This window comes from Nothobranchius furzeri, chromosome 9, assembly GCF_043380555.1.
Source record: "Nothobranchius furzeri strain GRZ-AD chromosome 9, NfurGRZ-RIMD1, whole genome shotgun sequence".
NCBI classification, from domain to species: domain Eukaryota; kingdom Metazoa; phylum Chordata; class Actinopteri; order Cyprinodontiformes; family Nothobranchiidae; genus Nothobranchius; species Nothobranchius furzeri.
The window spans coordinates 74,369,705-74,395,576 of record NC_091749.1 but is presented as its reverse complement, the minus strand read 5'-3'; the positions used below and the strand labels follow the sequence as shown (position 1 = coordinate 74,395,576).

Here is a 25,872-nt window from a genome sequence, read left to right as displayed (position 1 = left end):
CACCTTGCTCTGCGGGTGGGTCTAGCCACGGTCCATTAAAGCCTCAGCTGGCCCGACCAGCACTCTGGTGGGCGAGTTGATGTGACCGAGTCAAGCAAGGTGGCGGTGGCTCATTTGAAACAGCTATGGCATCAACTGTGGACGGTTTAGACTCGGGCTTTTCTTTGAGTCAAGAGCAGATAAAGGTACTTATGCCCTTTATTCAGGAAAATGATGTATTTGCAGTTTCTGCAACAGAGGATGAAGGGCTGCTCTGTTGACTGACAACCGTAGTGGTGAGTACACAATGTTGTTTGGTGTCCAACAGCACGTGGAGACGGTTCGTGAGTTATAAATGAATCTAATATCGTAGTTTCACTTTTGAATAGAATTACTGAAGTAAGTCAGCTTTGTCACAATGTTCTGATTTTCTGACCTGCACCTGTAGGACGGGTTGCCAGGCAACAGGAATCACAGCAGGGATGCTGCAGAATGAGAGACGGCGCATGGTGGAAGCTGTACGTAGCAGATGATGTTTCCCACAAAGACTCTGATCACTGTGGAGACTTTCAGCAGGAGACGGTCGCAGGGGAGGAAACGCGCCATCTGGAGTCCCACGAGCTGTGACACATCTCATCACCTGTGGAGCTCACAGGGTGACAGCCAGCTCCGATCGGGTTGACAACACCACAGCAGGACTCAGAACAATAACGGAGTTCAGATTTAGTTCAGAATAAAAAGCCTTGGCTTCAACTCCGACTGCCAAGCAAACGTCTCTTCCTGTTACGACCGCACTGAGAGCACAGCGACATCATTCACTCCAGCGTTTTGATTGCTGCGCTGATCCAATCAGACCAAAGTCGTTGCTCTAATCTTCTCCTGGGGTTTGATGCCAAGAAGAAGCACCTGACCTGCTCATTAAGCTGTGGTGAAAAAGCCATCAGCCACATTTAGCAGGAAGGTTCCTCCCCTAACCCTGACCCCCTTGCAGCTTTTCTCCGTTGGTTTGGCTCATTTCCTGAAACAGGAATTACGTTTTCAAAACAACACGGACAAACCTCCGAACCTCTTGGCAAATAATCACAACAGAACGGCACTTCTCATTCATCTTATCACACGGCAAATGCCTTAGTACATGTCTCAAATGTCTCAGTGCATCACGTAGCCCGCAGTTATACAGCTAGCCCACATTTAGCACATTTTCCACATGAATAGATCTTGTAGATCTAAACTGATCAGTTGATTCTCAGTCTGACGATCGTTCTCGCAAAAACATGTCAGCATGATGTCATTGTACAAGTCCTTGCATGCACAACATGAATACCATGATGACAGTCGGGTGAAACTAGACTAACGAATGGGGACGGTCACACACGGGTGTTTTCCATGATCGCGTGCTGCCAAACACAGAAATATAGAGCTTGGGGAAGTTCTTCCTCAAGGAAGAGGAGGAAGTATCCGCTGTGACGTGGACCAGAACCTGTGGCCAGACGGACAACAGCGTGTAAATGATCAGGAGGGTGAAGACAGTGGACAAGAGCGGGAGACTGAGTACAGCGACCGCTGAATACGTCCTTGTTTTTTGATTTTGTGTTCATACAATTTACACTTTTACTGTAATGCACATTTTCTTTCTACATATGTATGACACTTTATCTGCATGTGAATAAAAAAGGGTTATAATCTCCTTGGTAGTGTGAGTGCGACCTGCTCTTGTCGGTTGTGTGTTGTTGGTCCTCTGCCTCAGGGACATGTTGCCTGGCAGGACTCACACGATGCCAAAGGGATGATGCGTTTGGGGGCACTGACTCTTCAGATTAGAGTGAACTGTTTCAGGAGAGATGAGCTTTTGCAGGTGAACCATGTTGTTGTGGTCAACCATCCAGGTTTACTTTGACTAGAGCACCAAGAATGACGAGAATGTCCGATCTGTGTCGAGGAATGAGCCAAAGCTGTTCAGAAGGATCTTTGGAGACACTGACTGTTAAAATGAGAGCGGGACTGAGGTTGAAGCCTGACTGAACAGTTTTGCAGGTGAGCTGTAGCGTTGCGCTGAACTGTAAGCGTGTTTTGCCAAATGATCTTAGAGGTCTGAGAATGTAATTTCTGTTTCAAGGAATGAACCAAACCAATGGAGAAAAACTGTAAATGAATGTCCTGATGTGGGCCGATCAGAATGAAGCAAGACAACACAGGAACTAACCATCTGGTAACTCCAACAGCAGACATCCAATGTTTATGAGTTTGCTTTTATTTATCATATTTTCACCTTTTTCATGGTTGTTATAGTAAATCAGGACCAGAGAAGCTGGAGTTTTAGGGTCAAGGCGCCTTGCTCATGAGGACACTGTCCTTCCTCTAGTGGAACAGACCTGCATCACGTGACCACAGCTTCTGTCATGTGACACGGGAGGTATCGTTATATTTTGCACGTATACGTTTCAATACAAATATATAACGAGCCTTTTACTTTTTAAATTTTGTTTATAATAAAATTAAATGTGTACGCGAGCTACTACCTGCTAGCCACCGGAGCTAACCATGGAGCTAACCAACGATAGATAACTGCTTTGATATGAAAAAACATTTCAGGTATCAGCCCGATTATTGGACCGGCTTGGGGGGGGGGGGGGGGATTGGTGGGTGGGTGGGGGTGGGGGTACTACTGCTATAGAGCATCTTCTTCCACCTGAGGCCTTCACCTGCAGCTAATTGATGGATGATCAGATTTCATTGGCAGAAAAAGCAGCTTTACATCTAATCTGTTTCACTTATGTTGGAGTAACGACCAGCCATGAAGCCTGGGGTCGGTTCATTATCTCAGCCCTGCATCATTAGCAGCACGTCCAGGCAGACGTCCTGCAATCAGTCACCCACCCTCTGAGCCCCCCCCCCCCCATGATGGGATCTCTGGGATTGCGAGGTGCTACGACGTCGCTCTCCCTGGAGAGTCGGTCTGATGGCAACAAAGCCATTCAACTGAATCACAGAGATACGATCTCTGCAGACGTCACCGGCTCAAAGGCTGGAAGGTGCAATCAGCTGCAGAACCATTCCTCCTCAGAGTAGCCCTCATTACTTCAGTTGAGTCATGATCAATACTTCTGCTGCCAGGAACCGGTCTCAGCGTCACACTCCCGTTTTGGCGTAGGCTCTGGTAGTGATTTCATCTGGTCACCCCCCCTCTACAAGCCCCATCAGGGGGCCTTGGCTAGTTGTGCTGTCCGTCCTCATCCATCATCATTACCTCCATCCAAATCTGGTGTCTCCTGCTCTTCCTGTTCTACACGAATGAGCTGAGAGGACTGGGTTTTGCATCGTGAGCCCGTTAGTGGCAGAGCTGATGGAGGGAACTTTAGCTCCAGATCTCCGGGGTAAACATGGCAGCTTCATTACACAACAAACATGTTCTCGTATTTTCATTGTTGCCTAATTTCAAGATTAGGTCAAAATGTCAAGTCTAGCTGATGCGCGCACCGAATTACCTACAAAACAAACAAGAAAATAAACAAATAATGACAAAAACTGACAACAAATACTTACAAGTTAACATTAAAAATGTTAAAAGTAAAAAAGTTAAACATTTGGGCTCAACTAATTATTATTATTATTATTATTGTCCGCAGTCACTGGTAATAATAACAATAATAATAATAATAACAATAAAATAATAAACTTTGACATCACTTCACTTTCAATAATAACTTTTTTTTGTCTCACATGAATAAAAAAATGCAAAAAAACAAATTTCTACTTAAGTTTTTACTTAACTAAAAACATCTAGAATATAATGGCTGCTTTAAACTTCCTGTCCCTGCTCCTGCTCCTGTCCCTGCTCCTGTCCCTGTCCCTGTCCCTGCTCCTGTCCCTGAAGAAGGCAGTAAGATTAAGACTCATATTTGCTTTTCTTTGTCTGGACTCGAGTCTCGGACATGTTTCCAAACATGTTCAGATCCAATCTGAAGCAGGAAGAATTGATTCCAGTCGGCTCCGATGGAGTCCGGGGACGGTGGACATGAAAATGAGTTTACAGAGATAAATTAGATCAGTTTGGAGTTTTCTTCCCACAGAAGGACGGGTGGTGCACTAACGTCATTTTCAGGCCAACAGAACCATCCTGCTTTTTATTTCCTGTTTTATCTCTTTTGAACCCAAAAAAGACGTCTTTAGTTTCCTTCTAACGACCAAAGACAGAAACTGCACCCGTCCCCAGTCTGGCAGCCTCCCAGTCACCTTCAGAGGAGGCTTTGATGGCAACTTAAAAGAAGAAGAGAAAAAAGAAGAGTCCAACGAGGTCCTTGACTGCGGACATCAGCAGAAGGCCACCTCTAAATCAGACCTCTGGGGGGATGGGGGCTGGAGGGGGCGGAGGTCTGAGATGGCCCAAACCAATCGATTCATTGGGGATTTGTAGGCGTGCGCCTGAAGACAGGTGAGGTTTAGTACCAACCCGAGAGCGTTCAGGGCCACAGCGTTAAGTCATGCTCCATCTGCAGGAGTCACACAGAGCCATCCATCTACTTTACTCCTGCTGTATGAGTCCCAGGACACACAAGTCCGGAGTGGTGTCACCTTCCTGCCCGTCACCAGGAAGCAGAACACATTAATGAACGGCTAATCTGTTCCTCCTGGAGACTTTTCATTAGTGACTGTTCAGCCTAATGAAACAGACACCGAGCACTGAGACAAGCCTGAGCTCTGGCTGACTGCTGCGTCTCTGCACTCACCGCTCCAGTCTCAGCCTGAAATCAGCATTTGGGTTTAATCAACCTTCAAACAGCATCAGATCTTCTGCCTGAAGACAGTTTCTAGAGGTTCTCTGCAGCTTAGTTGTACCGAACACTTGGGAGAAGCAAAAACAAATCTTCAGGATAACTCTGGCTCGGATCCATTGGAACTCTGCAGTGACGCTGTCACGAACTCCTCCAGCTGACTCCATTTCCCAACATTCCCGCCACCAGCGTGGCCGCCGACGTCATCACGCCGACACTATATAAGGAAGTGCCGGCGTTTCATTCATTACTCTGTCATCGTTCTCACCAGACTTTGAATCGAGTTCTCAGGCTTGCCAGCCTTCAAACCTACCCTAAAGGATCTAACCACGCTGGTTATCTCCACCACTCCGCGTCTGGGCAACAGACCTTCTCAGCCACGCTTCAGCTCTGCCACCAAACTTGACAGATGCTAACTGGAGCAAACAGAAGAGCACATCACTCCTATTCTGATGTCTCTGCACTGGTTACCCGTTAACTTTAGAGCTCCTCCCTGTATTACTGACCTGTTGAAGCCTTGTGCTCCAACCGAGCCCTCAGGCCCACCCACCAGAACCTTCTAGAAGTTCCAAACACCAGACATGTTTTTTAACTCAAAGGTATAATCATGTTTTATTTGTTTTATGATATTTATGATCGTCTTATTAATGCAGTGTTCCTGAGTGAGTTTCTGCAGGAGCGATGATGACTAAGCAGTCCCTGCTAGTGACCTTGACTTCACTGCGATGCTTTAACTGCAGAGATCCTTTTCTCACTCCGGTACAGAACCTCGCAGCAGCTTTCTGAACCATCTGCAGCCTTGACAGCGATGCAGTAGTTGGATAGCAGTAGGATAGACCAGAATATCTGCACAATCAACAGAAAATGTCCTGGAAGAAAATTTCTAGGATAAAATAACCAAACCCAAATTCCCATTTCTAGTGTTGTTGTTTGCTGTTCTTCTGTTTTTGAGCAGACGGCAACAACGCGGCCAGTTAGCATCTGACTCACAGCGAACCAGTAGAGAGAAATGATGTCAGAGTGAAGTCATGCCTGAGGTCAAACGGCTGCTTCGGTCTCCGTCAAACTTTCTGAGCTGCGAAACTTGAAAGTATCAGTACTTCATCACCGAGTCGCTGATGTTGTACATTTGTGATTTTTACCTGAAGACGATCAGACGTTCAAAAAGGTTCTGAAGCTGAATCTAGGCACAACTCAACCAGATGATGATGAACTGGGTCAGTAGTTTACTTTACATCATGACAGTTTGAAACATGTTAGGATTACTTTTGCTTCAGACGTGTAGGGTCGTGGTGTGAGGTCACAACACGACCCTACACGTCTGAAGCAAAAGTAATCTAATAATCGTCTAAGAAGAGGACTTTATAAACGTTGTAAAGTAGTTTGAGATGCAGTCGTGTGCTAGAGTCAACAGAAATGCAGTCAGGCGCTGACTGACCTATAAGTCTACGGCCGTGCTGAGAGCTGCTGGTGTGCATCAAGCTGGAAAAGGTCACCAGGAGATTTGAGAGTTTCTGTTAACAAACGACGAGAACGCAAAACCAACGATGCCTTTAAAGTCAGCTCAAGCTGCAAAAACGACTCGTTTAGGTGTCAGATGTTCCGGCATGTCTTCCATAGCATCTTCTGAAGCAGGGCGCTGCAAACCTGGTCCTCAGGGTCACTATCTAGCATGTTTTTGTTGTGTCCCTGCTCCAACACACACGACTCACCTTTTCAGCAACCAGTCACGCTCTGCAGAAGTCTGTTAATCACCCGACATGCGCGCGCACGCACGCACGCACGCACGCACGCACGCACACGCACACACACACACACACACACCGTTCTCCTGCAGGTCAGACCTGCTGGCTGGTTTAAGGACCTCAGGGCCAGACAGGAAATGTCTGCTACCCTTTATTTTAGGACTCTTATTGCACAGCAGATTTTGTCTGACTTTCTTTTTTACTCCGCCCCCCCCCCCCCCCCCCCCCTTCCCCCGTGAAACGGACTGATGCTCCTGCAGGCGATGGGATGGTCGGTGATCAATATCTTCGCATGAGCTGAGACTGTGGCGGAGGAGCCAAGCACTTCAGGTAATGAACTGCCTCCTTGATATATTCCCCTCCCAGGGTGGGATTGCAGTGGTGCAACATGGTACTGCAACAGCAGCAATTCTCTGATTAGCCATCCCTCTTCCTCCGCACCCCCCAGCACACGCACAGCCTGGGCGCCTGTTTTATTGGGTCACAGGATCCAGTAAAAGCTCACCTTTTATTTCTGATCCAGCACGTTTACTTTTGTTTCACTCAAAGTGTCTTTTAAAGAAATGAACCTGCTGTTTCAGCATCAGTAACGTTTTTCATCATTACTGTCGTTCCCTGTCAGACTTACAGTGATGCTGATGAAACAGCTTCAACACATGTGAGACATTGGATGGCTCATGAGGCTTTAGGCAGCAGAATTACAACAGGAGCTCAGTAACAGCATGATCTTTCCCCCTTTTTACAGAGTCTCTCCATCTAAATGCTGCTTTTTAAAACATCTGTCATCCTAAGTGTCACTGCTTCTATGAAAATCCACTTTCCTCCCTGTTTTAATGCTATTGTTTGGTTTCAACAGCCTGAGTGAAATAAACTGGACTCCCTTCTGTAACTTTTGCTTGAATCCAGTGAACAAACCAACTTCCTGCATTCAGTCAGCTGCTGTGTTGTAGTTATGGAGACTTCCACAGTCTGTGACTGTAAATCCTCATCACTATTTAGTGAGACAGCAGGTGTGTAATATCCAAACATTGCTGAGAATAAATAAAGTGTTAGTTTATCTGATATTAGCGCTGTCGTCCTTGGTCCAGCGCGGGTATTGATCTGTTTGCAGTCATTTAGGTTTAAATTTATAACCCCAGGAGAGTCCTCGGGGCTTCCCTTCATGCCGGATGTGGGTCCTTTACTGGTCAGTATAATGAGGCTTTAAGCAGCTCGGTGATTATAAATCTGCTGTGCTAAGATTGCTCCACTGCAGCCGAACCGAACCTATAAATCCACCCGTGCAGGACAGGTGAGTTATTCACTCAGCTCCTCCGAGCAGCCAGTAAATGACCTGGAGTCACCCAGACGGTCGAGCTGCGTTGGGCCGAGCTTGACTGTGACGACGAGCAACTCGACGTTTACCCAGGATGCTGATGAATCTGGTTTCACTTTGTGATGTCATCGTGCACTTTAACCTGATCAGAGACGAAACATAAATATAGAAACAGAGTTTTATCTGTGAGGCGCCGATCCTGAAGGGATGCATAAAAGTGGTGTTCACCTTCTTTTTACTCAGCTGTTTTCTTTAAATCCAGATAAAATATTAAAAAGTTTTTAGCATCAAACTGACTTCTGCCAACATCAAAATGCGACACTGATGTCAGACAGGTGAGAAGCTCCTGTTTCACAACTTTACCAACAAAATGTAAACCGATCGTTTTGAAATTTTACGTTTATACAGACCGATCCGGACGCCAAAGAGCTTTAAACTACAGAGTAGGCTGGGTGTCTTGCCCAAGGACACAACAGCAGAGTTCTCTGCTAACTTGCAACCTTCCGATGCTGAACAACCCGCTCTCCCTCCCGAGCTACAGTGACTTTATGAATTTAGATTTCATTAGCGTCTAGTTGTGATTGGATACTGAGATTTTGTCTTTTTAAAATCAAACATTATTTGTAAATTTTTAGAAGCCATTTCAGATTTTTATATATTTCATCAGAAAAATTCAGCTTTTATTTGAAATGTTTAGTTGTTTCTGAAAGGAATGGATGAAAACTTTAGACTGGCGAGCTACGATGTGTAGCCTACGTCAGAGCTTGATTAAAGTGAGGGTCAAGGCCTGGGCGGAGACGCATTCCATCCACACTTCCTGTTAGGAAAACGCTTCTGAAAGAGGCGTCGCCTGGCGGACCGAGAGAGCAGCACTGAGGCAGTGGTAGACCGCACCCCCCTCAACCCCCCCGCATGCGCTGTCGGAGTTTCTTAATCTAAAAACTAGCTGTTAACGAGCTCGTGCACACATGCACGCACTCACACAAGACTTACCGCTCAGGATTAAAGCAGACACAGAACCTGCAGCATTCTGCAGGAGTTCCTGTTAACCCCGATCATTAGATGAAAAGGGGAGGAGGGCGTTTGTTTTCAAGTAGCGGAGCGGCTCAGAGCGCCAGCGTGTCATATCGACAGGTGAGTGGCTGAGCCAGGTGGAGGTGCGACTGCCTCACCTGGAGACCAGTGCAGCCACGGAGTAACCTGCTGACAGTTTTTCAGCGTAGCCGTCAGCCACAGCTGGTTCTACATGAATGTGGAGCAGTTTTAACCTGAAGATGGAGGCAGAATTATGGTTTGGGCTGAAAGGTTGCACTTACAGTAAGTTGCACTAAACTGCCACACTAATGATTACACACGTGTACAGCACCATTAGACACTCATCTGTACAGGTTGTCAGCAAGAAAAAGTTAATTTAGGCGTTACTTGCTCTTTAAAGTCTCTTTCTGGAATATTTATCCCATCCATGGCACCGTCTTTGGCTGACAAGCACATCACACAAATTATTTCTCTTTCTGTTTTTAAGATGACAACTTCACGTTTCTTACTTATAAATGTGCTTCTGTGGCCGACAAACAGAGTTAAAACATTGTTTTACGAGTATTATTCTCATGTCATTCCCCTCACATATTAATATTTTAGAGACTTACTTGTCTGCAAACAGTTCATTAACTCTGCATCAGTTGAGGTATTCCTTACATTTGAAGCAGGTAAGCGGTAGTCTAACGCTATTGGTTAGTTCCAGTCAACGCTCAGTTTCCTGTTGCACGGAGCTCTGCGGGGCAGGGGGCGTGCTTAGCAAAAAAAAAAAAAAAATAAAGACGTATCGCTTACATTATATCACAGTACATGATACGATATTCACTTTTATGGATTTGAAAAAAATCATACGTATTTTCTGAAAGGCGAAAACTCCAGAAAGATACCCTAAATGTTTAAAATAAAAATCAAATCACGTTTATTTGCATAGAACAGCAACTCCACCCCTAGTCAAGATTTGAAAAATGCCATGAAGGTGGGCGTTGCCAGGAGGCACAGAGTGGCATGGCCAAGTGTGGGAATTTCCATCCTGGGAGGGCGTGGGAGGAGACTGTACCGATGACGTGAACTTGTTCCAGTCCAGGCCCCCACAATGCAGCTTTAAAATTGAAGCCAACCCGGAAGTGAAATAAATTGCAGTTCCACCCTCATCCACTAGGGGCTGGTGTCAGAAGCGAGCAAATCCTCATTGACTCCCATGATAAAAATACCAATTTCACAGCAGAAATAAACATGTTTACAGCCTGGTACCAAAACATGTTTTTGGTTTAAATGATCTAGTTTACACTCATGACAACTCTGAGGGGGGTGAATTTTTTTCTCACTCTTCTGTTTAAGTGTATTAAAAGCCTAAAATTCTGTATAATTAATGAGCATCAGACCCACGTGACCACAGAGCTAGCTCCGGGGAAAGGCCTCAGTAGAGCCTCGGTCTGGCCTGGAAACTGCTCCGGGATTTTGAGTCTCTGTGTGTGTGTTTTCTGTTTTGGATATTTTTTGTGCAATTGTTGGACAAAATGACTTGCTGTGGCATTAATTGCACTAATAGAGCGTCCAAGGAGTCTCCACTTCATTTTTTTCGGTAAGTAAAATTATATTTATGTATTTTAGGTCACTGCCGAGCTGAGCTTAGATTTTAACATGTACTGTTTAACCATGAAATGTAAATGTAATAGGGTAAAACCCAGTGCATTCAACATAATGCTGCACTTTAGAAAATGGGTTCAAATATAACATGTTGGTGGAGCTGGGTTCCCACTATCGGCTTGTGGAGCTCTCGGGAGACCGATGTTTTCCACCCGGAATGCCGGCTGTTTCTCCCCACAGCCCGGTCCATCTCTGTCTGATCGCAGCTCCTGTTAGCTGCGCGGGCTGACGGCTGGTTCTTATGGCAAGCCAGAACCGCCAAAATATGCCACTTCTCCCCGCAGCTCGGCGCATCTCTGTCTGATCGCGGCTTCTGTGTGCTGTGCGGCTTGCCGGTCTCTCGGGAAACCTCTGTGTTCCACCCGGTTTTACCCAGCGGTCAGCCCGGCGTATCTCTGACTCAGGAGCTCTGGTGTTGTGCAGTTAACTCCGGTTGTAGCTAGGTTGCTACCTCCGTTAGCTTAGCTCCCACCTCCGCGTTAGCTTTGAGTTAGCTTCAGGTTAGCTTGTAGCTAGTTCGACCGGGTGTCGTCAGTTGATCCCAGCCTTACAGCCCCACCCTCAGCTCCTCCACTCTTCCCTTTTATGGAATTGTCTGGGCTTGACGGAACCTGTGACACGGTCAAAATGGCGGTGGTGGCCACCTCCCATTTTAGCAGAAAAACTTGATATTTCAGTCTATGGAAACACATTGTCCATGTATTAATGTCGATGTTCCAGTCACAATCAATCACAAGTTTAAAATGCAGTAGCTGCTGTTCTGCCACAGGGGGCAGCACTGAGATGTTTTTAGACCTAAATTTACACGGACATGTCAAAAAATGCACAGAAACAGAAAGATTGCACTTGTAAAGACCCAATTATACAGATTATAAGCAAAAATAAGTTCTTTTTGGGGTTTAGTTACTCTTTAAATACGACAATGTTGGCCTAAGTGCTGAACATAGATGTATGAAAACATAAAAAAAATAAAAGCAGTCAAGGAAAAACACAATAAAACATAACAATGCATAAAAAATCTGGCATAAGAAATTATAAAAAAAAACAAGACTACCAAGTCAACTAGGACTAGTAAAAGCTGTCGAGAAAAAGTACGTTTTTAGTAGGTTTTAAAAAAACAGCAACAGATGACGCCTGCCTATACTGTATATGAAGATAGGCAACATATTCCACAGAGTCGGTGCTGCTGACACGGAGAAAGATCTCAAATTTTCTGTAGCCTTACCCTGGGCGCACTCGACCAATGCTGGTCAGCCGAATGCAGCCCACAAGATGGAACATATGCAGGAGGAGTTCAGATTAATAGCTAGGAGCATGTCCATTCAAACATTTGTAAGCTAAACCAAAATCTTAAACTGCATAAGGAACTTAGCTGGGATCCAGCACAGAGGTGCAAGAACTGGAGTGATATGATCAAACCTACATGTGCCAGTCAGGAGACGAGCTGCAGCCTAGCAATACATCCATGATTAATACCCAAGAAAAGATTACTGTAGTAGTCTAAACGAGATGTTATAAATGCTGGATAAGCTTCTCCAAGTCATTCCTAGTCAAAAATGATTTAACCTTATAAAGCTTCCTTAGGTGAAAAAAACAAAAACAAACTTGAACCAAATATTGACTCCAACATGAAAGTTAAAGAGCAAGTCACCCCTACCAGAATCTTACTCCACTCCCACTTCCTGTTTGAAAAATGCAACAAATGCTGTTGCCAAGCAGACCGAGAGAGCGAAGCCGCTAACAAAGACACACACATACAGGTTCACAATGACATTGTGACATCATATGGTACCAGCTGATGTAATTTGATACTTCTTAGCCAATAGCAATGGCAGATGAAAATTTAACTGCAGTGCAGAGTTTTTACCTGAAGGGGGTGCAACACTGACAGTTTTAGGCAGAATATTTATATTTTAACAAAGATGCACTACAGCACCAAATTATTGATGGCATCTGTCTACAGTACGATCAAACACTTATTTTTATAGATTATCAGCAAAAAAAGTTGATTTGGGGGTGACTTGCTCTTTAAGCTGAGAATCAATCTCAACAGCCAAATTAGAAACAACAACTTTTGCCTCATAGGAAAAGCCACACATACATGACTGAGTATCTACAGGAGCACCACTCGGTGCAAACATAATCAACTCAGTCTTAGACTTGTCAATCTTACAACCCATCCAGTCATTAACCTCATGAAAACAACTCAGACCTAATTCCTTAGCTTTAATAGAAGCATAGACCTGACAATCATCAGCATAAAGATGAAACTCAAGCTCATATTTCTTAAAGATGGCTCCAAGTGGGAGCAGGTATAAATTGAAAAGCAGAGCACCAAATACAGAGCCTTGTGGGACCCCATATTTCAGGGGAGCATCACTCCAGCAAAAGCTACCAATCTTACCAGTCACATACCTGTCAGACAGGTAGGAACTCATCCATGAGAGGGCGGAACCAGAAATACCAACAAACTTCTCCATACGATCGCGAAGTATCTGATCAAGAGTATCAAAAGCGGCGGTCAGATCTAAGAGTAATAAAAAAACTGAGTCACCCGCATCAGTATAATTATAAATATCACTGAACACTCTCACTAGTGCCGTCTCAGAACTATGCTTTGCTCTAAAACCTGATTGAATATTTTCTAAAAGTTGTTTATCATCTAGATGGTCAGACAATGGCTTAAAAACGACTTTCTCACGAACCTTAGAAAGAAACGGCAGCGTAGAGATAGGTCGATAACTGGATAATACCGAGGCATCAAGACCGGATTTAAACGTAAATGTGAATAGCCTGTATCTTATTTTATGTGTTTACATATTCATCTTCATTTGAGTTGAACCCGACAGATATATTCTAAATATTATTTTAACAAGATTAAATATGATTTTATTTTTTATTTTTTGGCCCCACAAGTCAACAATTGCAGCCATTTTATCATAAACAGAACCCGGAACACTCATTTTAACAGAACCCAGATGTTATTTTAATAAACAGAACCCGGAACAGCCTGAGTGAGTGTAGCTTCCTTGTGAACCTGCTGCTGCGCTCGTGTAAACTGATCCCAGAACGGTTTCCAGCTGCAGGAGACCAGCGCGGTCCGGTTCGGGCTGCTGCCGCTGCGCGGGTGCTACAGGGTCAGAGAACAGGTTCGGTGGACACCGTGATCCTCTGAAGGAACCGCTATGATTGGACAACAGGTATCAGCACGGTACCGGTGAAGTTACCGAACCGCCTCCAGCCCGGGATGTCCGAGGGAAAGAGCCCCACTCACCGAAGCAGCTCCCGGGCTTCCTCACTGAGAACTCCCGCTGACCGGATGGTTCCGCCGCCATGAGTCGGGCTCTCCTCCTCCTCGCTTTCTGCCTCTCTGCTCTGATTGACTGTAAGTGTTTTCCTTCTCATTCTGGCTCGGTACCGGTACCGGGAGTCTAAAGCCTTTTGGGCTCCAGTTGGACAGAAATAAATGCTCAAAAGTTGAAATGAAAGAAGAAACCCGCCGGACAGAAATAACATTTAGTCTCTAGTTTATTATCAGTCAGAATAATTATACCTGCGTAAGGAGCTGTCACTTGTTGTGATAAACCTTTAGAAGGATTAAACTATCTTACCGAACTTTAAAGTGATAAAGTCTCCTGATCTTTTATTATTTATTAACATTTTCCCCAAACAGCTGATAAAAGTGAGGTATGCTCATTAGGAAAGCAGCATCATTTAATCTTCTATTCTTTCTTTATGCGAACATTAATTTAAACGTTTAGAGGAGGAGGAGCATCTCTGACTCATTCATCTGCATCATAGTTTATTATAACAGGTTCAAATGTTCTGCTCAGGCTCATTCTGTTCTTCATCAACTCTAAATGTGGGATCTTTTCTAGAATAGTGGGTTTGTAGAGCGCTGTAGCTCAGTGACCTTATCAGTTTCAAAAATGGCTGACTCTGGCATCGTATTAACACGCCGGCCTCACCCCTGGGTCTGCTGTTCACTTTGCACACTTTTGCAGCCTGCACACGTGTGCGAGTGTGTTCAACTGGCTGCTTCTGTCACTTTCACCGCCTGGAAGGAACAGCTTGTTTTTCCAGGAGCTCTGGCACGCCATGGCGGTCTCGTTGGGTTGGACTCCATCCAAGGGACTGACAAAGGCACGGCCAGGTACCGCCCAGTGGGAGGCCAGCCTGTTGCTACACCACCCAGCAGGAGTTGATTTCTACCAAGAGGAAGTAAAAGTGAGCAGATTCACGGCGGGGAGGAATTCCTGGAGCCTTAAAGAGCAAGTCACCACCTACAAGAAACTTACTTCACTCCCACTTCATGTTTGAAAAATGCAACAAATGCTGTTGCTTGGCAGACCGAGAGGGCGGAGCCGCTAACAAATACACACACACACAGGCTCACAATGGCATTATGACATCATAATCTACCAGATGACATCATAGCATACCTCTTAGCCAATAGCGGTGGCAGATTTAAATTCAAATACAGTGCAGAATTTTTCCCTGACGACGGCGCAACACTGACAGTTTTAGGCAGAATATTTGAATTTTAACCAAGATGCACTGAACTGCCAAATTATTGACTACACATGTCTGTAGCATGATTAGACACTCCTTTATATAGTTTATCAGCAAAAAAAAAAGTGATTTGGGGGTGACTTGCTCTTTAACAAAAGACTGACGCATTCCTGGAAGGGATGCCTAACGTGCTCCACATCTGGACCAGAGGTGCCACTCATTTTCAGCATGGTTTCACACAACAGTGTAAGCTCTCGGCGATCCGTCAGCACGGCTGACGCTCAGCTACTGTGATGTAAAAGTTTCTTCCCAGCAGCGCTGCAAGGTTGGGCTGGCCCCGGCGTGAGGGTTGCCTTAAAGAGCAAACTGCAGGTTACATTTCTTTTCTAATTCATAATAAATGCTGTTCAAAAATACTATTTAAAAAGCTTATTGTGGATATTTGGTGTCAAAATCCATAACAGCAGAGATTTCTAGTAAAAAGTTCCTTTCTCTTGTTTCTGAATGTGAACCTCTGACGAGGGTTACAAGCCCCGCCCCCCTGCTTCTCCTCAGTCTCTCTGCTTTGGCCGATGGTTTCTCCCTCTGGTTGGTCTCTGCTCTCTGGGGCGAGCAGCGAACTCATAACTTTAGGGTTCTGGTCCACCAGAAGTAGAATTATAAACATTTAAAGTTTCCTCAGTGCCAGAGCTGCAGTAGAGTCCAGATTTTTCTCTGGATGAAGCTAACAGGACTCCCTCAGATGACGCCACTTGGTTTGGCTAGAAACTAAACTTTCCCACAAAAATTACTAACAGCCTAAATAATTTATGTTTGTGTAAAAATGTTTAAACTATTATATCTGTCTAAACATTGGTTCATGGGAGTCTAACCTGCTAGTTGCTCCTTAAGCGGCGGCCAGCTTTGACTTTGCAGAGTGGGGCTAGACCCATCCAATATGGCAGCGACACTGTTACACCCTCCAGCGCCCAAAGGGGCGTCTACATATTCATGTCTATGGGGTTTGGCCCATTTCTCCACACGCTCCAGAAGCTATTTTATTCAGTTCAGCTTCAGAAAGGGGCTTAGAACAGGGTTCGGGTCTTCACTGCCTTCCAGTGAAGACCAGCACGACCCCCCCCCCCCCCCCCCCATAGGCACGCTCCCTTTTAGTTGTTGGAAATAACACTTGAGCCTTTAACTGAGATATTTAAGACAGAAACTCACGCTTCACATCAGTGGCTTCAGGATAATCTGCTTGGTGGTAGGCCTTGCCCTCTTCTTGCCTGCATCTGTTTAATTCTGAGAAGGTTTTTGTTTCAAACACGGACACTCGGGTGCGCTCCAAAGTCTTTTTATTGTGTTATTCTAGCGACTGGTGTGTCCTACAGCTGTTCCATCAGAAGATTTATTAATCCACCTCGACAGTTTCTGATGAATAGAAAAACATTTTTGTAGAACAACATGGTGTAGATCTTCTCGTACCTCTGAGTCTTGGCCGCTCGATCACAAGGAGCCAGAAAATGTTTTCTGCACTCAGTTTTGACATTTGTGTGCAAATTGTGTGAAACAATAATCCTTAAAGGACTAAACGACTTACATGCAAATACAGCCAACGACCTGCAGCCATTCCTCTTGCACTCTGCGTTGACAATGTTCCTTATTCCAAAGCTTTCATTGAAGTGGATGCTTGTTAAACACAAACTAATGGTCAAACATCTTCGTGTCACCAGGCCGCTCATGCGCTGACTCAGAGGAGCGTTTAATGAACTGGCTGTTGGGAAAGGAGCGCTACAACCCGCTCATTCGCCCGGCGGTGAACAGGTCCGAGAGAGTCACGGTCACAATTCAAGTGTCTCTCGCCCAGCTCATCAGCGTGGTAAGACAGGAAACACACTCTGTATTTGTACCTGTGTACGATCGATCGATCAATCAATCAATCAATCAATCAATCAATCAATCAGATTTGATTTATAAAGCGCTTTGCAAACAAAGTGCTTTACAAAATGACCCCAAATTCCCATAACAGTTTAAAAACATTAACACACACACACACACACACACACACACACACACACACACACACACACACACACACACACACACACACACACACACCAGTAAAAATTACATTCGGCTGAGTCCAGATGAGCCAGGTAAGGTAAGGCAAGGAAACGCCATCAGAGGGGCCGTCTGCCCCGGCAGCATCAGGTCTTCCACAGTAAGTCAGGACGCTCAGAGGAGGGGGAGCAGAGACCCCCACCTCCACTCAAACACCACCTATATGTCCGAGGGAGAGACGACAGTAGAGATCAAGAGTGGGATATAAAATAAGGACGGGATGAGGGAGGGGGATGATGGAAAAGACAGAGGAGGAAGTAGTTCATAACAAAGCGCCGTCTACTTCAGGGACGCATTAAACAGACGGACGAGGAAGAGGATAGATCTGGTCATGTCCAGATTGAAACTGGATTAAAAGGGACCATAAAACAGCTTTAGCCAGAGTGGCTAGCTGATTTACACTTGAGGCCCATCTCGCTTTCACAGCCTCGTCTCGTAAGTTTACGACAGAGTCCTGGGGGCTGTTACCCATTCTGCATCGCGCCAAGCTTTCATTAAAACGAAACCAATAAATATGTTTTTGCACTTTGATTATTGTTATATTACGAACTAACGGTGGGAGTGTCTCACAATAGGAAGCATGTGGTTAGGATGAAAGGGTCAACTCACAGAGAGCTTGTCTATTTAATTTATTACAATTTAAGCCATAATTTACAGTAAATGTTGTGTTGTGATAAAGGAAAACAGTCATGTCAGCCAAACCGAAACATAAAACAACTTGTGATGGGATTAATCAAGTCAATGGGGATATAACTTCTATAATTTGGCTAATCGTGTCACTTAGTGAGTGAATGCCTCAGATGTGTGATGGGTTAGGGGGTGAATGCTGCAGATGGAAGCAAAAGCTCAGCAGGCCGAACTGGGAACCGCAGGTCAGCAGCGAATGGAAGATCTGTGCAGATCTGCTCAAACGTGACATTTTATTGTGACTTTCAAAACAAAACAAAACAAATAAGCTTGTTTTTTTTTTGAACATCTTAGGTGTGTTCTTGCTGTGTCGTATCTCTCATTCCATGCTGTAGTTCTTTTTTAAAACACAGAGCAGTTTTGTTTACCTGTTTTCCCGCGCGCGGGAAAACAGGTAAACAAAACTGCTCTGTGTTTTAAAAAAGAACTACAGCATGGAAGCTTGTTATTTATTTGTGTTTGTGTTTGCCCTTGTTCCTTCTGCCTGGTTATGAAATTAAAGCATTTCTGGGCTCCTCTACGCTACTCATAATTTCTGTGTATCCTATACAGAGTCCACCGACACCAGCTCAGGACTCCGACTCAGCCACTAGGTGGCGAGAGCGTCTGCTTTCACCACACATCCAAACAGAGGAAGATGTTTTTAGTTTACGATGGGGACTTGGTTGTGGGCTGAGCTGGATAATAACAGTCGGACTTGTTAACAAAGCAACGTTTAGCAGAATCAGGAAAAGGCCCAAATAAGCGTCTACGTCATATTCCAGTTTGTGTGTTATAAGAAGCATTTTCTCCCATAAAAAACAACCAAAAATGCATGACAAATTTTAAATATTCATCTGTAATAGTATAGAAATGATCTGAGAAGTAATCAGAAGGTTGCAGGTTTGAGCCCAGCTCAGTCGGTCTCTGTCGTTGTGCCCTTGGGCAAGGCACTTAACCTCCTTAGCCTGCTGGTGGCGGTCATAGGGACCGGTGGCACCTGTGCTCCGCAGGTGCTCTGTCTGTGCTCTGTCTGTGCGCCCCAGGCAGAGGCGGAGCTGGCCTAAATGGCGCCCTGTGCGAAATCCCCCTGTGACACCCCCCCCCCCCCCCCACACACACACACACACACACGAAAAAACATTACACCTACAACTTTGTTTCAAATTGCGTGGAGTGTATATATAACAACGTTTGCTAACTGAATACAACATCCAGCTCCTGGCCACCTTCTCACCACTTGTCAAAGTTCTACTGAAATAGACACACTTAACGCAACACGATGGCATCATCGACTTGTTCAGTACAGATGTGCTGAAAGGCGAGAGTCTCAACTTTCAGCTAAAAAAAGACCGCTCTAGCTATTATAGTTTTTATTTTATGGCAGTTTACAGTTTAAACGGGATCATACTAGCAGGGCACCTCCAGCGGCCCGCTGCCGCTCCGTTTTTCATGGGGTAAATAATAGCTCATTTCCCGATTCCAAGAAGAAAGAATGGTCCTACCAGCTCGCCACTTCAATATGAAGAAGATCAGTTCAACAAGGGGAAAAAAACCTGACCTGTAGGCCAGAGAAACCTTCATTAGCACATCAAGTTAGATTCAGTTTACCGGTGAACATATCACGAATGTACAACAGGTCAATTATTAATCATCTTGGCTACATAGCTCAATCTATGCATTCCAGTAGCGTTTGCTACAAACAAATACAAAAACAACAATAAAGGAAAACAACTGTCTGACAGACAGCATAGCCGAATTCAAGGCAACACAACAATAATCATTCGATTGCTCTTGGTTTCAAGTTAAGCCCATTAAAGTGCTTAAGTAAATAAAAGTGTTTCAAAAACAGCGTTTTTGAACCGGAGTTCTGCTCGCGGTGGGAACTCCGCCGAACAAGGTCATTTTTTATAGCGAAAACCATCGACTGGTCACTGACAAGTAAAAGGGTGTTATTGGTAGATGTTAAGAACACTTACCGCTGAGGTAAAATGAGAGTATAAATGAATTGAGGGGAGAAAAACGCTTTGTTTTCCAACGCCGTTCTACAAGCAACAAGCTTACAGCCACGGCAGGAGCAGCTTTCATGGTTGCCGCGACGTGGAAGGAGCCAATCAGGAGAGGGACCTCACATCAGCTGACGTGGGTCATGTGACAGGGAGTAGTTGATATGGGTTACACTTTGTTGTGCTTTTATTACAGAAATATTATTATCATCACTATTATTATTAAGAACATGCGATTTCTATGTTTTGTTTATGTATTGGTTGATGCTAAAAAAAATATTTTTAGAAAAAAAAAAAAGGAAATTAAATGCCGCCCCCTGCAGACTGCCGCCCTGTTCGGCCGCACATGTTGCACATATCAAGCTCCGCCACTGGCCCCAGGGCAGCTGTGGCTACATCGTAGCTCATCTCCACCAGGGTGTGAATGTGTGTGTGAATGGGTGAATGACTGATTGTGTTGTAAAGCGCCTTGGGGGGTTCCAGGACTCTAGAAGGTGCTATATCAAATACAGGCTGTTTACCTTCTTCCCAGACACAAGTGAGCAGTTTCTTATTGATGAACAAAATCTAAACCAGCAGGTGAATAAATGCAGGAATCAAAAGGTAACAGAAAGAAATTTGAACAGCTTGAAGTTTTTATCCCTCCTTCTTTAAAGTCTGCTACCCAGCTCCAGTAAAGATTGTTGTTTTTGCTAACAGCAGGAAAAGAAATTAATTCCTACCTAATGTGCCTCTTTTCAGAACGAGCGAGAACAGATAATGACCACGAATGTTTGGCTCACTCAGGTAAGTTTCGCAGCTCAAGTCCTTCCCCTGACCTCGGATTAGACCATGCCCTTCCTTTCCCTTCCAGCGTGGTAGATGTACTTCCCTCATAACGTAGCATGTAATGAGAAATGAATTGGTTTTTCTAAGGAGCATTAGGATCAGAACAATAAATGACGACCCGACTCTCTCTATAGCACTGGGTGGATTACAGGTTATCGTGGGATCCTGCGAGGTACGAAGGCATCGACAAGCTGCGTATTCCATCCAGACACATTTGGCTCCCAGATATTGTTCTGTACAACAAGTAAGCATCTGTAATGTTTTATTCTCTGGTCTTCACAGAACATTTACACAAAAGCCTCTGACACTAATCGTTGAGCGAGAGGCATTTCCACAGCAGCCATGACTTGTGGGGTCTGAGCTGCTGTGTTTGGTATAATGGACTGTTTTTGGATCTTTTGTGCCGTCCTCGCTCTGAGTTTCCCAGTTTCCACCAGCTACAGCTGGATAACGATGCTCCAGTAAACACACTGGAACTGCTTTTTTGTGCTGATTCATTGAAGAATGGCCTCTGAGCATTGCCTTCTCTTTGACCATCGATTAGAGATAATCTAACTAGCATAGCAAACTGGCTAACATTAAGCTAACACAAACAACATGTTCATAACTCCACAAAATGTACAAATTCTAACAGTTTACACACAAAATGAGAAGAAATCCTCGTTTTGGTAACTAGTACTTCTTGTCCAAGGCAGCAACAGTCTGAAATGGATAACTGCTCAACGCGGGAATGTTGCATCATTACGTTCAGCCATTTTGGATTTTCTGTGCCGTTTCAAGGCAACCAAAACAATACCACATGTAGCCACTAGAGGGAGCTGTAGGTCAATGTAAACCCATTACTCACTGTAGCTCACACAAGGCAGCCCATCCATGTTGGCTCGATTGATTCAATAATCACTAACAGCTCATCTTCAGATGCCTCCATGGCTAGATGGTGAGATGTTAACAACTTCCCTTCTTTTCTGCAGCGCTGATGGAACGTACGAAGTAACAGTCTTCACCAACGCCATTGTCCTTTTCAACGGCAGCGTCAACTGGCTTCCTCCAGCCATCTATAAGAGCGCCTGTAAGATTGAGGTCAAGCACTTCCCCTTTGACCAGCAGAACTGCACCCTTAAGTTTCGCTCGTGGACGTACGACCACACTGAGATCGACCTGATCTTGAAGTCTGAAGTGGCCAGTATGGATGACTTCACTCCTAGTGGGGAGTGGGACATCTTGGCACTGCCAGGTCGACGAACTGTCAACCCTCTGGATGCTACATATGTAGACCTCACATATGACTTTATTATCAAGAGGAAACCTCTTTTCTACACCATAAACCTCATCATCCCGTGTGTTTTGATCACCTCTTTGGCCATTCTGGTCTTCTACCTACCGTCAGACTGTGGAGAGAAGATGACGCTTTGCATCTCCGTCCTTCTCGCTCTCACCGTGTTCCTGCTTTTAATCTCAAAGATTGTTCCTCCCACCTCACTGGATGTACCTCTGATTGGCAAATACTTGATGTTCACTATGGTGCTGGTGACCTTCTCCATCATCACCAGTGTGTGTGTGCTCAATGTGCACCATCGCTCTCCCAGCACCCATACGATGCCCTCCTGGGTCAAGCTGGTATTCCTTGTTAAACTGCCTGCTTTACTCTTCATGAGACGCCCTCACAACTTCTCTGCACGCCAAAGACTGCGTCAGCAGCGGTGCCTACAGGCAAGGAGAACCATTCTGGGTCGTCAAGTAGCTCCAAAATCAGGTTTCACCTTGTCTTCTTCAGCCCTGCTGTCCTCCGACTCGGCCTTCTCCACTCCAGGACACAAAAATGTTGCTTCACCGATGGGACACAGCCACACCAACAGGAAGCTGGACTCGAGGTCCTCTGATTACCTTTACAGCGGCTTCACCTCCACCCAGGACCTCCAGCAAAGAAGCAGCTCAGATTGGGCCACCGACGTCCGGGAGGCAGTGGATGGGGTGCGCTTTGTGGCCGAGCATTTGATGGGAGACGACGATGATCAGAGCGTATGTATGCTGATATCAACCAATCGTTTTAGATTCTGATGCTAGGAGTGGTTCACGCGTTTATTCATCACATCTGCAGTGGTCTCTAGTAGGAACAACGGCCTTGTACGTCGTTGTCGGGGGGGGGGGGGGCATACAAGTTACCTACATCACAGCTGAGCTTCAGACGGCAGGATCTGGAGTCTTACTTCCTGATATCTGAACATCTCTACTCTGATTGGCTAACAGCAACACGACCCTACCACTGACTCTGCTTGCTCTGCAACGTTGATGTTTTATCTCCACTAATAACACAAGCCTGGAGGAGTTCTGCTGTGTGGTGGAGTTGCTAATGCTAATGCTTAGCTTCTGCTAGTAGAGATGCAAACGGCATTCACGAGGAAGTTTAAGGGCTCTCAGTGTCAACATAATTTTATACCGCTTCCAATTTTTCTCCCAAAATAGTCAGAATCAGAAAGTCTTCTTGAACCCAGCAAGTCAACAAGAGTCCCAGACCTGTGAGGAGCTGGCTTTAGGGATTCAGTCGGACTAATGAGGCCGTCCATGCAGCTCTGACCGCCAGCTCCATAAGTCATCTGCCACTCAGCCTTTGAAAGAAAACTGTTCAGACAAACTGGTTGAACTTTTATTTGTGTGCTTTTGTAGGTGATAGAGGACTGGAAGTATGTGGCCATGGTGGTGGATCGGATGTTCCTGTGGATCTTTGTGATTGTGTGTGTGGTCGGGACCCTGGGCTTGTTTCTCCAACCTCTCTTCCAGAGTCAGATTGTTCCCAACCAGCAGCCCGTTCCAGAGACACCTCGCATATGATGAACACCTTCTGCGCTTCGGCTCAAGCTCAGACGAGAGAGAGACGGTGTGTTCCTATGAGAAGACACCAAGTGAAAAATAAAGTCTCAATGTTTGCTGTATAAGTGTATGGCTGTCCGTTCAAGGGAAGAATGAAGGAGAAACCAGTTAAAATCAGTTTTTATCTCAGTATAACAGAAACTTTGTTTATTTATTATTAGTTTACAACAAAGTAGTTGTTAATCGTAGGGTCCGATTCATAAAATAAACAATGTCAACCATGGAAATGATATTTATGACATATTAAAATGGTAAAAATGAAACTGGTTATATTGAGTTTCTTAACAAGATAAAAGGAACGTTTGCTGTGAAGAACATCGATGTTAACGTCTCGTTACGGCGCGATGGTCCGTAACGGTCGAACAGCAACGCTCTGCAGGATGTTGGGAGGCGGGGCGTAACGCACCTTTTGTTGGAGCGCCGGTCTCTCTGTAATTCTTAAAACATCAAGAGCTGGAACAAGCTCAGCAGAAGTCACTGTTTTACTGTCACCATTGTTATTACGAGAAACTCGTTAAAACAAGGTTTAAAACCCAGAGAGACTTCAACCTTATTTAAACGTATTCACTGGAAAACATGATTGAGTCAGAAACAAATGTTAACAGAAAACATGTCGACCTAAAGGGTCTGATGCTTACGGAGGCTGCACACAGCCACAGCTGCAAAAGCAGTAGTTCAAAGGTGTGTTTAGTTGTTGTTTAACGCCTAATTTTCCTCATTGGTGCACCACGTTACGGACAAAAATAATAAAGACACAACTCTTCTCTTTTAGTCTGATTAACTGTCTAAATGTGCCAATGAAGGTCTTAAAGCAGGCAGGGTCCTGCAGAATCAGGCCTGCTGCTGAAGGTCTTAAAGCAGGCAGGGTCCTGCTGAATCAGGCCTGCTGCTGAAGGTCTTAAAGCAGGCAGGGTCCTGCTAAATCAGGCCTGCTGCTGAAGGTCTTAAAGCAGGCAGGGTCCTGCAGAATCAGGGCTGCTGCTGAAGGTCTTAAAGCAGGCAGAGTCCTGCAGAATCAGGCCTGCTGCTGAAGGTCTTAAAGCAGGCAGGGTCCTGCAGAATCAGGCCTGCTGCTGAAGGTCTTAAAGCAGGCAGGGACCTGCAGAATCAGGCCTGCTGCTGAAGGTCTTAAAGCAGGCAGGGTCCTGCAGAATCAGGCCTGCTGCTGAAGGTCTTAAAGCAGGCAGGGTCCTGCTGAATCAGGCCTGCTGCTGAAGGTCTTAAAGCAGGCAGGGTCCTGCAGAATCAGGCCTAGCAGCTGCTGAAGGTCTTAAAGCAGGCAGGGTCCTGCAGAATCAGACCTGCTGCTGAAGGTCTTAAAGCAGGCAGGGTCCTGCAGAATCAGGGCTGCTGCTGAAGGTCTTGAGCAGGCAGGGTCCTGCAGAATCAGACCTGCTGCTGAAGGTCTTAAAGCAGGCAGGGTCCTGCTGAATCAGGCCTGCTGCTGAAGGTCTTAAAGCAGGCAGGGTCCTGCTGAATCAGGCCTGCTGCTGAAGGTCTTAAAGCAGGCAGGGTCCTGCAGATTCAGGCCTGCTGCTGAAGGTCTTAAAGCAGGCAGGGTCCTGCAGAATCAGGCCTGCTGCTGAAGGTCTTAAAGCAGGCAGGGTCCTGCAGAATCAGGCCTGCTGCTGAAGGTCTTAAAGCAGGCAGGGTCCTGCAGAATCAGGTCTGCTGCTGAAGGTCTTAAAGCAGGCAGGGTCCTGCAGAACCAGGCCTAGCAGCTGCTGAAGGTCTTAAAGCAGGCAGGGTCCTGCAGAATCAGGCCTAGCAGCTGCTGAAGGTCTTAAAGCAGGCAGGGTCCTGCTGAATCAGGCCTGCTGCTGAAGGTCTTAAAGCAGGCGGGGTCCTGCAGAATCAGGGCTGCTGTTGAAGGTCTTAAAGCAGGCAGGGTCCTGCAGAATCAGGCCTGATGCTGAAGGTCTTAAAGCAGGCAGGGTCCTGCAGAATCAGGCCTGCTGCTGAAGGTCTTAAAGCAGGCAGGGTCCTGCAGAATCAGGCCTGCTACTGAAGGTCTTAAAGCAGGCAGGGTCCTGCAGAATCAGGCCTGCTGCTGAAGGTCTTAAAGCAGGCAGGGTCCTAAAGAATCAGACCTGCTGCTGAAGGTCTTAAAGCAGGCAGGGTCCTGCAGAATCAGGCCTGCTGCTGAAGGTCTTAAAGCAGGCAGGGTCCTGCAGAATCAGACCTGCTGCTGAAGGTCTTAAAGCAGGCAGGGTCCTGCAGAATCAGGCCTGCTGCTGAAGGTCTTAAAGCAGGCAGAGTCCTGCAGAATCAGGCCTGCTGCTGAAGGTCTTAAAGCAGGCAGGGTCCTGCAGAATCAGGGCTGCTGCTGAAGGTCTTAAAGCAGGCAGGGTCCTGCAGAATCAGGCCTGCTGCTGAAGGTCTTAAAGCAGGCAGGATCC

At 45.6% G+C, this 25,872-nt stretch overlaps 1 protein-coding gene across 1 annotated transcript; it reads left to right on the top strand.

Moving 5' to 3' along the window:
- The first annotated feature begins 13,602 nt into the window (after positions 1 to 13,602).
- chrnb4 (cholinergic receptor, nicotinic, beta 4 (neuronal)) lies at positions 13,603 to 23,736 on the top strand. Its single transcript, XM_015952870.3, has 6 exons — positions 13,603 to 13,878; positions 16,718 to 16,863; positions 20,519 to 20,563; positions 20,740 to 20,849; positions 21,577 to 22,624; positions 23,270 to 23,736. Exons 1-6 carry the CDS (start codon positions 13,827 to 13,829, stop codon positions 23,432 to 23,434), a joined length of 1,566 nt encoding a protein of 521 aa, XP_015808356.1. The 5' UTR covers positions 13,603 to 13,826; the 3' UTR covers positions 23,435 to 23,736.
- Positions 23,737 to 25,872: the final 2,136 nt, after the last annotated feature.